At 39.8% G+C, this 12,754-nt stretch overlaps 2 protein-coding genes across 2 annotated transcripts in view; one reads left to right on the forward strand and one right to left on the reverse strand.

Annotated features, from left to right (window-relative positions):
* The window catches only part of ano3 (anoctamin 3), a 55,368-nt gene extending 52,432 nt beyond the window's left edge, over positions 1-2,936 (reverse strand). The window contains exon 1 of the mRNA XM_080873239.1: positions 2,833-2,936. Within this exon, the coding sequence (XP_080729365.1) occupies positions 2,833-2,872 (40 nt within the window). The 5' untranslated portion in view covers positions 2,873-2,936. The remainder of the gene's footprint in view (positions 1-2,832) is intronic.
* A 2,382-nt stretch (positions 2,937-5,318) lies between these two features.
* On the forward strand, positions 5,319-11,555 carry svip (small VCP interacting protein). The gene is made up of 4 exons (XM_080873390.1): positions 5,319-5,992; positions 6,264-6,314; positions 7,261-7,377; positions 9,651-11,555. The coding sequence occupies exons 1-4, from the start codon at positions 5,930-5,932 to the stop codon at positions 9,663-9,665; spliced, it is 246 nt and encodes an 81-aa protein (XP_080729516.1). The 5' UTR covers positions 5,319-5,929; the 3' UTR covers positions 9,666-11,555.
* Positions 11,556-12,754: the final 1,199 nt, after the last annotated feature.

The following is a 12,754-nucleotide window of genomic DNA, read 5'->3' on the forward strand; positions in this document are numbered from 1 at the left end:
CACATTTTAATTGTAAAAAGGAAAATAACAATCCTGTGTGTGTGTGTGTGTGTGTGTGTGTGTGTGTGTGTGTGTGTGTGTGTGTGTGTGTGTGTGTGTGTGTGTGTGTGTGTGTGTGTGTGTGTGTGTGTGTGTGTGTAATGAAGGGAGATGTGTATATTTAGCCTCATTAAGACCAACAGGAAGCTCACAGTCCAAACAACATGACTCAGTAACATTAAGAGTTTTCATGTCAGAAATGACTCTTCACAGATTTAATGTCTCATTTTAATGAAGCCCACAAGAAAAGTAAACTTTGGTAAGCAGACATGTTGAGTACAGTTTGTGACTGAAATGCCAAATGTTAAACTTTCTGCCATTAACGAGATCATAACACTTTGAGGGGATGATCAAAGAAAGTGCAACATCCAGGTCATCAAAGCTCTGGAAAACTAGTAGGGAGAAACATATTGCCAAAATGTGCTTGCGTCCATTAAAGATGTGCGTGCTAAGTGCAGCAGTATGTTCTCCTGAAGGTTTCAAAAACTATAGAGACATTAGGTATCGATTGATGAGCAGGGAACTTCCTACTCAAACTTCCTGGAAGATTGATTATTTATTTAAACAAGTGCGTTTCAAAGCTGACTAAATCCCCGTCTTAAACAGACGCGAATCTGCGATGAGCTGTCGAGGAAAGAGTGACTCCATTAAAAGCTCACAGCTCTGTTCAAAAAAACAATTTGAATGTCTGGCTCATTTTGGATTTTTTTTTTAAGTGTTTTGGTTTATTTCCGTTTTACACGGCAGCCAAACTTTCCTGAGGGCTGGACTCACAAGCATGACCGAACACAACAAATCCCAGAAACACATACTGGACTTTTAACTGCTTAATGTGCTCGCACTCAAGCCAGCTAAAACTTGTCAACGTCAGCAGCTGATAATGTAATTTTTCGTGATAAGTGTAGTCAGGTGCACATCTACCCCTGCTGTTAATTCAATAAAAAGGGCCTAAGTGTTTATCATTTTAACACATGTAAGCTAAAGGGAGGTGCATGTCCGCGTATGGGAAATTTACTGTGTGGTATTTACATTACACGATGACCACTCCAAGCTGTTATGAGCCTGGACAGCTTACATTAGTCTGTGTGAATCACTTTAGGCCACATAAATGGCTGTAACATGCGTGCTTCTTTCTCTAATCCAAAGTGACTGAACAATATACTGGCCTTCTTCAGATTTATTAAAAAATGCATTATGAAGCAGCAGGTCTGTATGCATGGCCTGTCAACACTATAACAAAAAGAACAAAAAGAATCAAGTGTAACAAGAGGGCACAGGGGAAACCTCCTGTTGCCTTTATTATCCTTACTTTAAAAAAAAAAAGAGAAGAAGAGGATTTCAGAAAACACCTGCCTATGCTGGGTCATCAGTTTGTTCCTGATTTTTGTGTTTTTCTTTATATAAATTGATTGATATATGTTACAAAAGTCAGCAAGGAATCGGGTGTCCAGTGCTGGAAAGTTGAAAAAATACAAATTGTCAGCAAAAAAGGAAAAAAAAATGTTGCATATTCACCTGAACACTCATGTCACTTTAAGCTACGGCCTCGTTTTTCATACAGAAGTTTCAGGTTAAAGTCATCCAGCTTCACTCTGTCATTCTGCAGTATTGTTTTCGTTACAGTTCATTGTTTTCAGCAAGAGATAACATTTTGCAGCGACTCTCGGAGCGTGAACTAACTGGGATTTTAAAACCTGACATTTACAAAATAAGCATCGTGGGCACAGTTACTTGGTCACGTCCCGGGTCGCTCGCTATCAGAAACTGTTTCTGTGACATCTCTGCTTCATGTGAGGCAGTCACAGGGAGAAGTGACCCAAATGGACCAGAATACACTCACAGCTTTGAACTCCTGATGACTTGCGACCACTTCATGACACTTCCTGCCGCGCCACCACGTCACGATTTGGCCCCCGCGCCCTCCCCCTCAAGAGCGCCTGTCCCCTGGTCATACATCGCCCACTCAGCACAGATGGGATAACCACAGCATTTACCATTTCCCCGATTGCCTGTGGCAGAGGTGATTTAGAGCAGCTAATAAAAGCCACTCCACTCGTGCGTTAGTTAGCCGCCTCATTGAACTGAATGACACAAGACATGTTTGTTGGATTTCGCTAGGAAAAAAAGAAAATAAGTTTCTTTACTTTTATCAGTCTGTGGCTTACCACTTAGGTTTTCAGTACAAGATTACAATGAGCTTTCCTGAGTGCTGTGCAGACACTGATAAGTTAGCATGCTCCAAGAAGGCGCATCAGTTCTAGTCAAGCACAAGCTGGGCCACTTTCTCTCTTCCTAACTTATAGAAAATGACATGAAGAACACCCACCTCTCCAAGGAACATTATTATTGACCATGATGAAACTTCACTTCCAAGTGCTATTCATTTAACATCATGCTTCATTAATAAATTAACCCACCAGTATCAGTGTTCATCAGGAGCATTACCAGCATGTTTCATACATATGAAAGATTCATGCTCTCATCAGATGCTCATGTTGCAAGCACTGTGAAAAGCATGCACTGCTACAGCATGCAATGTTATTGAATGACTGCATAATATTAGCGTTTGTTTATTCCACACAAAAAAGAGCGGGAAAACAGCTGAATATTGAACAGCATATACACGAGAGTATAGCCAGCAAATAGGTTTGTTACCAAAGGCAAAGCCATTAAATAAGCAAGCTGGGTGAAATAAGATAACGTTGTATAACAGATCATATCAAGTCTATCAAGTCAGCTAATATTAAGCCCTTTAGTTTTACAGCTAGCTGCTCAGAAGTGAGCTGAACCTACCTGAGGAGGTGCCTAGAGCTTGTGACGCCTTAACTTCCATTGCATTTGCTTCCACCTTCAGTATAATTCCCCCATCAATAAGTTTCTGAATGATAACTTGCACAAACTGCAAACGCTGTGCAGCCTCATGGACCTGTCAGTCCCACAGTGCAGCACTTAAAGCTGTGAAATAGCCCAGACGCTGCAGCAGGGATGAATGGGTGGAGTTTGAGGTTTGGTCCGACAAAGAGGGGTACAACATTAAACTCTCAGACTATTGACTGTAGCATATTGAGTGCTTTATGGAACATTACTCATTTCACACACAAAGGTTTCTCGGGAGATTGTGTAAGTTAGAGTGTAAGTGTATTAAGAGAACATACTGTGAATCTATCCACCCCTTTAAGGGTCTTTTTTTTTTTTAAATAAAAACTTTTTAGCGTTTTGTTGTGTTAATTCATTTTTGCTTCAAAACAAGATTTATAGGGAATAATGAACCCTAAACATGTGTTTACATTTTTGTTGATCTGATCATTTCAACATTTACTGTGCAGGTTATAGGGGGTGAATTCTGCTTGCAAGGTAGTTATGTGTACACCACGAGAGTCCTTGTGGGAATGAGAATAAAAGGATATAATATCCTGGTATTATAATATCTTATTACAGGGGAGTATATCCAGCAAAAACACTTGTTACCAGAGAGAATTACAATCTGTGATAAAAATTCTCAAAAGAGCAAAGATGATGTTAAATGCATAACTACCATTGGGAAACAAGAGCTTGTAATACCTTTTTTGAGTGTAAGTCAGTAAACCTTTATCAGATTTCACTGGACTCCATGCAGATGCCCAGATGACAATTGGATTTCACAAGTTAGATAACTAATTTACATACTTTCCCCAGGGATTAATAAAGTATTCTGATTCTCATTCTGACTGACAATAACTACCAAAATAAGTGACCGAAGACATTTTAAAATTTCTGCTAAGTAACGAGGCTTGTTTGTAGATCTGAAAGAACTTTTGTCGTATATTTTGTTATTATTTTGATTATGCGCATCCACATTTACATCAGGCTGAAGTGGAAGATCAGCACAGATGCCATACACAAAAAGGGGATGAGCAAGATCTAATTTCCTGAGATTCTTCAAAGTGTGCAGCAAAATCATGGATATTTTCTGTCACTCAGCTGTGGTGAACACAGTGTACTTTGCAGTGGTCTGCTGGGGAGCTGGTGACACCAGCATACTACATAAACCGATTAGGAAGGTTGGGTCTATGACTGGCTGCAAACTGGACACTTTTGTCGTGGTGGAGAATAGGTCTGTTATCCATCAGGGAAAATCCCAACTGCCCTCGGCACCCCTTACTGGACAAGCAGCAGAGCACTTTCTGTAACATATTCAACTCCACTCCCACCTGCTATCACTTGAATAAAACAGTTTATATATCTAGCAGAAATATACCTGCTAGTTAATATTAGTTATTAGGTTTATTATTATTATTATCATTATCATTACTATCCGGTTGTTCAGTGATGACGCGACGAATCCTACTTCCGGGTCTAAAGTAGTCTGCGTTTAATATGGCTTTTGTGTTGTTAACATGTTTAATGTTATGTATTTTCTTCTATTTGATCTCAAAAAGCTCCTAAAACAGTCAGTGATCACTGTTGACCTCCCTCGGCTTTTATTACCGCTAATCATTTATTTAAGCTCAGTTTTTAAAACCTTAGGATGTAACTACAGCCCAGCCCATGCAGCAGTATATGAATGACTAACCTCGTATTGTGGATGGATTATCTCAGTTGTTCTCCTGGCTGAAGTTTGGTCCTTTTACAGCATCCTGCCATGCGATTACATTTGTTCCTGACCACCGAGAACACTCACGGTAACTTTTATCGAGTGGAAAAAAAAGTTAGCTTGTTTATATTATGCTAACGTAGCTGTGTCGCTAGCGGTCACGCAGCACATCATTATATACCAGCTAGCCCAACTTCAGTAACCCTACAAACGTTACTGCTGTTTAGTTTTCTGTCTTCATTTATGCTGGAAGTAATAACAGAGCTGTACGTTTTAATTTGTTTCCAAAACCCCGCAGTCAGGACATGCTATATTGTATTTAGATAGAAGCTAGCGAGCTAACTCCCTGCTAACTTCTAACTCCGTTAAATGTCATAAATTCCGTTTTCATGGATGCCTGGATGTTAAACTCAATTGTTACACCTGGGAGAGCAGAACGCTGATCATTTTATTAAAGATGAAAGACTTTAGACAGTTTTTCAACTCTCAGTAATGCCACAGTGATCGTTTGATATATGGACCTGCAGCGGAGTTTAGACCCAGACACGGCTAGTGACGTCAGACTGAACAACCGGATTGTCGTTGTAACAAAAGAATATAAAGTATTTCTCATTCGATTCGTTCCACTCTTCGCCACAAGGTGGTGCTGCTGACCTATCTACAAGCGAAGTATCCGCCCCTTGTCAGCTAGTTATGTTCAAAGTCCCGCTACACCTAATTGTTATTCAGAGAGTAAAAACTAAATAAGACTACAACTACTTACTGTACTGTCAACTGTTAAAAACAGTAGTAAATTTTTTGTGTTTTTCATGGTGGTATTGCAGTATGGTTACTCTTGTTTTTATTGGAGGCGAACAGTAAAAGAGTGTTTACTAACCTATCGCTAGTGAACATACTTTGGCTGACTCGTCAGCCAGTTGATCTCGGACCAAAACAAACTCAAAGGAGGAAAAAAAGCATTTGACTGAGGCGTCTGACTTCCACACTGCTGTTTTCCAAATGTCGCGGCGATTAAACAAGAGGTGCGAGGAGGAGTAATTTATCATGCGGCTTGGAGACGCAGCTGGGCTTGTAGTGGTAGCCGCTAGCTAGAATGCTAATGTTCCGTAGCTAACGGTAACGTTATGCCAGATGACCCAACAGCAGTAGTAGTAGTTGGGAATAGAAGCTGCTGCTGCTCCTATTTTATTTGCCTGAACTCTCACCCAGCATTATAAACGGGCCTGCCATCTAGTTAGTTTTGTAGTTAGGCACCACGAAAACAGAGAAAACTAATTTTCAGCGTTGCCTTTTACTGCCTAAATTAAAAACTGAAGTATGGGGATGTGCTTACCGTGCCTTGGTGGAGCAGCGGACGACGTTGTGGTCACTCCAGATCCTGTAAGTTAAGTTACTATGATTGTTATTACACAGCTTTAACAATAATTCGGTCAGCTGTATAGTAGTAATGAGTACGAATTGATATAGGAATTAGCTGAGCCCACGTGAATTTGATTAATCACCATTAGGACACCAATGGGCCCTGGTAGGTAACGCAGAGGAGGCGTTGACTGTATGTGAACAGCGGCATGTTAATAAGTATGCTTCAGGCCCAACATGCTTAGCTCAGAGAGGACAGCTTTAGCTCACAAGTTTCCCATGTTTCCAACAGGAGACCCGGAGACAACAGTTAGCTGAAGCCGCCGAAAAGAGACAAAAAGAGGTAAGTTACGACGAGTCGCGTCTTATTGTCCATTTTTCAAGTACTAAAACATTGTTACACGTGTGTAGTACATTTACCAGGTTACTGGGTGCAGCTCGCTATAGCAGAGGTGTGTTATTCAGTACAAGTACAAACATGAACTCTGCCATCACTCATTGAAATCAGCAGTGAAGTTGAATTGTGTTGTTTTTTGTTTTAGCTTTTTTATAACATCACTAGAAGTGCATTTTTGGTAGTAGAATTAAAATATGAATAAAAGTCACCATTCTTAAAGTGAGCTCTGTAAAAAAACAAACAAACAAAAGTTTCACCAAAAACTGAACTTCACAAAATGTATTATTTACCGGTATTTATGTATTGGACTGTGTCTTTGGCGCCACATACGTACCCAGTAATCTGGTAACTGAGTGCAGTATTAAAGGTGGAGTTAGTTTACAGTGTGGTGAGTATTTTTTATCGCACAGAAAACCCACTTGAAAAAGAGACGCACTAGAGTTCTCTCAAGGTAAGTAGACCTGGACCAGGGTGAAAAACTCTACCTGGCCAGGTGAGTCTTCTGGATTGGCTTAACTACCACAACCTTGTGCTCCCAGTCACCGTTTTCATCCTTAAATCTTCCAACACCATGACAGTTCACACTCTGATGCAGGTCAAAGCACTGGTCTCTAACAACCCACAGTCGTCTCAGTTGAGCAGCACAGCACTGCTGAAAGTAGCTGCTTCAACCTCCAGCTGAACTGCCTTATTTGGCAGTTGAATGCCCCCTCGCTGGTTGTGGTTGAACAAGCCTTGTGTGCACCTGAAAGGTTGTGGTAAAATAATTTATTAAAACCCACATGCATGCTTTTGAGACTGTTTGTATATGCTGAAAATATAGACAAAACAAAACACTTATTATCAAGCTGTTGCATCTTGGCACTTGATTATACCCCACACTTTTTTCCAGACGGCGTACAGGGGTGTTAAAAATCCAGAAGCAGTCGAAAGGAAAAGGAAAAAACAGGAAGAAGCTGAGAAACAAGCGATGAGCACCTCTGTGTCAGGTGGTGGTGGCGGGCTGAAGGTCAGTTGTGTGTTTATCCTCAAACTTAGCGGGTTAAAAACAGAAGTATCTGTTGTAGATAGTGGCAGTGGTGGGCCATAAACTCATGACTCAGAGGGAATCAAAGTGATCAAAAAACGCTTTGGTTATACTGAGAGACACAGGATTGCACATGCTCGATACCTCTCCTTGACCCATCTCCTCAGTAAAGATATTTCAACAAAATGAGACATCCTGCCTTCAGAGCCTCATTTAAAAGTTTGTCTTGAGTGCATCATAAATCTTATAGATGAGCTATACCTGTATTTTATCAACTCAGGTGTAAAAGTCCTTATGGCATGTCTTATTTTTAGGGCTACATTAAATTGAATTCATTAACTCATTAAAAAAGGTTTTTTTGCATCTTTAATAATTGAAACATCATATGATTAAAAAAAGAACAAGTTGCCCTTTTTAATCAACACTGAGATATGAAAACACAAGGCTAGAAAAGCTACGAACACAAAGTGGCACAACCAAGCCAACATAACAACAGGACCAACACACTATCAAACACAGTTCTGAATTATGTATTGGCATATATTTTTGTTCTTTAGACTGTGTGCTTATGCACTTTATCTTCAAGTAACATCATAAAAAATATTCACACTTCAATAAGGGGTAAAAAGGAATGGGGACACTAGGCTGCAGAATGTTTTTATTTATTTTTATTGTTTTAACGTAAATTCATGCACAAAATGTCTGAAACACAGCAGGGAGTTATTTGGAATTTGAAATATGAACTTTGGGTTGACATGGAGTTTATGTCAATCCAAACCACAGCAGTGAAGAAGATAACAGGGGTGTTTATGTTCCGGCCTGTCTGCAGAAACATTCAGCACCAGCATAGTTTCCATTGTTTTACTTCAAGTAATAAAGCAGAAACGCAAAACCTGAACACAGCTGCACAGCATGTAGTTACTAGGGGTGCAACGATACACAAAATTCACGGTTCGGTTCGATACTTTGGTGTCACGGTTCGATATTTTTTCGATACAAAAAAAAATGTTCATGCCTTTTTAATTTGTCATTTATTAAAATTATAAATATATATTTTAACTCAAAAGTACAGTTTTTAAATTTAATGTTGCTGAAACAACAAAGTAATAAAAAAAATAAATATATCTGATTGAGGAATCACTCATCTTTGGAAAAGAGAGTTTATTACAGAGAAATGGCTCTTTCCAAAATAAAAGCTATACTATACGCTTCTTCTGGGCTATATTCTCAGCAGCATATTAAACATATCAGGTCCCCATAAGGAGAATCATGTGCTAACGGCTGTCTAAATGACTCGGGTATGACTCGGGTTTGTAGCATGCGTGCTTGTTGTTTTTGTCTGCTTCCACTTGTCTTTGCACTAGGATGCTGTCGGAGTAAATGTGCAGTCATATTCGTTGTGTTCCCACTAGCGCTGTCAGCGTTAATCTCGTTGAAATGACGTTAAAGCCACAACACGGCAAATCTCCGTTAACGAGCTACCGTGGATCGCCCCGTGCATGGGGCTGGACGGCGTCAACACGTTAACGAGCTAACTGCGCTAACACACTAGTTCCCACCAATGTAATTGAGCATTGCGTGGTACATCCAACATACTGTTTTACTTTAGTCCATGACGCGCTTACCTTCAGGGTCATACGTCACATGAAAACCAAAATAGTTCCAAACGCCACATCTGAATGAGGGTGGGGGGGGGTTCAATTTGCCATGTTGCAAGGAGAGCTTAACTTCTGTCTCGCTAGCTTGCCCTGCGCTCAGTGAATCTGCATTCGACTACTCCGCCTAGGCTGCACTGTCGAGCGCAGATCCACTGAGCGCTCAACACAGACAGCATCGTCAGAAGGAAAGTTGATAAAATAAATTAAAAACTTTGTATTGTTCGATACATATGCGTACCGAACCGAAAGCACTGTATCGAACGGTTCAATATCGATACGAGTATCGTTGCACCCCTAGTAGTTACCCATAAGATGGGTTAGAAATCATTAAACACCACTTCGAGCATGTCTGTGTTTGTGTTCTTTTTTCTGGCCTGAACTTTACCAGTCAGCTTTTTAAAAAAAATTAAACTAGAAAAATCTTTGACATTTGCAAAAGAACTTTTATAATAGTTTTGAAGCTAATTAAAATGTGACTGTATTTTGAAGTGATTGGTTATTCTAGAGGATAATTTCATATCAATGATTGCTATTTATCATTGTGAATGATAAACATTGTTGTAATTTGTTGTGTTGTGTTTTTCTTTTTTCCTGTAGTGGCAGGTGGGCTGAAAATCCTGATGGTAAAGTCTGAACTCGGATGTCTAAATATATAACGTATTGCTGCAAGATGACTTGAAAGATGTTGGAACTGCTGTCCGTTTTTACTTTTTCTTTCGTTTTCTTTTTTTTCTTTTCTTTGCTTGTTATGTATCTGTGTCATGTTATGAGTCTACAGTTGTCAGGTGCAAAACAGTTAAGTTATTCCACACAAAACACAGCAGAATTTGCCAAGTTATACAAACCAGTTTGTACCTTTGGTCGAGTCAGGGGTGACACAGTAATGTGCAAGCAAACACAATTATGTGAGATTTGTGTGAAGATTGATTAGATACAGTGTTGCAGTACAGTGACTCCCATTAGGTAACATGGAAGAACATCGCTATAATATGCAGTTGTACATTAATACAGAGCTTCCCTCAGTGTGTTTGGTTTTCCTAGTCAGAGTATTCCACGTATATCCATTAACAGTTGGATATACCTTTTTAGCATGAACTCACTTTGTGATGGGCTCTGTTATTTGGCAACTCAAAGACTAGTGCAAACAGTGCAAACTTGACTATCTTTACCCAACTCATAATGGGCTCCTTGCTCATCACCGAGGCGAGTCAGTGACACAGACCACATTGGGGTCATTATTTTGTGTGTTTGTATTGGGGGGAAAAATGGGTGTTTTGTGCTGAGAATGTAGGTGAACTCTATGTGGCGCATCTAATGCGGCGATTCCTTGGTAAGCACAAACTTTATACTTGACAAAAACTGCAGCAGCTAATAAATACTGCTGAATAATGTAGAGCACAGGTGTCGAACTCCAGGCATCAAGGGCTGGTGTCCTGCAGGTTTTAGATGTGTCCTTGATCCAACACAGCTGATTTAAATGGCTAAATGACCTCCTCAACATGTCTTGAAGTTCTCCAGAGGCCTGGTAATGAACTAATCATTTGATTCAGGTGTGTTGACCCAGGGTGAGATCCAAAACCTGCAGGACACCAGCCCTCGAGGCCTGGAGTTCGACACCCCTGATGTAGAGCAACTGTAGAGCACTCTCCAGCCAATAAGAATGCCCTAGTTCTTCGCACTAGTCTTTGCCCTACTTTAATAGAGCCCTTTTTTAAATTACTTTGTTTATCACGCACAGTTTTTGAGTTTGTTGCATTGAATTGTAGTGTATGCAAACACGGATGGAATGGCTGCTTAATCTAAATGAGAAATGTTTGTGAATTGCCATACTACAACTGAAGCTTTTGTTACACACTTATTTGCACACCATCAGCCAATATGCTCACTTTCGTTCGAAGGTTCAAGTCCACTACAATGGAAACGAGACTGAAGGAATATGAAGGAGAAAACGGATGTTTTAAGATATTTTCTTTGACTTACTTGGCTGAGTGCGTTTCTTACAGCCTTCCTTAAATGCTTCTGGTGCTCTTGTCATTTTGTAGAAGAAATCTAGCCAATGTTATTTGCTACAATAAATCACATTTCTGCTACCCTTGTGTCAATTTCATGCGTAGAATCACAGTTTTAGAGGTAATACTTAGTGGTAGAGTTTCACTGTTAATATAGTTGACAAAAATATAAGCAAATATTAATATTTACAGTTTGTGATGTGTCTAGAGTCGTTCAGGTGTAGCCAGAGATGTGCAAAGTCTTGAGCCACCCCCAATTTCTTTATATTTAAGGATTTTGTTTAATGTTGTCTGTGCCTCTTTTTTTTAAATGTATCTTTGCTTGTGTTGCTAAATAGACTGATAGTATCTTCTACTTTGTCACAGGAATGTTGTTTGTGGCTCCAAATGACTTGATATCATTCATGAGGGATGCATTTGACATTGTTTCACATATTATTGGCCAACAAATCATTTACAGCTGTTTAAATACGGATAATCACTTTTTGGCAAATACCGGAAATCACTTTTGGTCAGATGATTACTTTTTGACACACCACGGGTGTCTAATATCCTTTTGATAAATAGTCTGCAGACAGCAGGATTAAAACTGGTTATACAAATAAAGAAATAACCTGTTTTCTAAGTGTAATTACGACTGTCTTCTACTTTGTAATCAATCCGGGTCCGTTTGGACGCTTAAAAATATATAACTTGTGTTATAGATGTTGCCGTTTATCCTGCACTCCTGGTCTGATCGCTCTTGAAAAAGACTTTTTAAATGATTTTTTTTATTTAAACAGATTATCACGTTTTGCCACAACACCGGCTCACGTGGCTTCGAATATCACATACGTCATCTACCCGAACCGCACGCGCTTCACAATCTCGCTGCCTTAAGGCGTAACTAATGACGTAGGCTGACGCAGAAGTATTGTTCCGGTGTGTTCGTTAGCTCATCCACACACATGGATACGCTAACTGTCAGCGTCCCTTCGATAGCTCAGTTGGTAGAGCGGAGGACTGTAGACGTCACAGCTGAAATCCTTAGGTCGCTGGTTCAAATCCGGCTCGAAGGAGACATATTTTCTTTTCGTCTAACTACAGTAAAATATCCTGAACGTTACAGGTCAGTGTCGTATTGAAACATTAGCTCTGTCTCCCAGAGTATACTGAAATAAGTATGTTCAGACATAAGCAAAGTCACAAACCAACATCATCGTTGCTGTGTTTTTATTATGAATATTATCCTGGACTCTTCTTCAGCTTCTGTGCAGACCTCATTATAACATATGTGCAAACAGCAACATGTTTCTGTATCTCTCCAGACTTAACAGTAACATTTCTTTTTTTTTTAAAAAAGGCATGCCCTTCAGCAACCTCTTATTAACGCCAGATTTTAATGCAGTATTAACCGGAGATGAATTACTGAGGGGACTGAAAATCACACAGTGTTCTTGGCTGACACACAAACTGCCTGTAACATCAGTTCTAGTTCCTACCGGACACGATGTCCACAAAATAAAAGAAACAGTATTAATGAACAAAACCAAAACCTCGTCTCATTAGAACAGCATGAACTCTGTTTTTACCTGATGGACTCTATTTCCACTTATTTTTGCACATTTCACCGAATCTGTGCACATGACGGGCGGCTCGGGTCTTTTGGACGTAACTGTAGGATGATCAGATAAAGACGTACGTACATTTTGT

This window comes from Rhamphochromis sp. 'chilingali', assembly GCF_963969265.1.
Source record: "Rhamphochromis sp. 'chilingali' genome assembly, chromosome: 2".
Lineage (NCBI taxonomy): Eukaryota > Metazoa > Chordata > Actinopteri > Cichliformes > Cichlidae > Rhamphochromis > Rhamphochromis sp. 'chilingali'.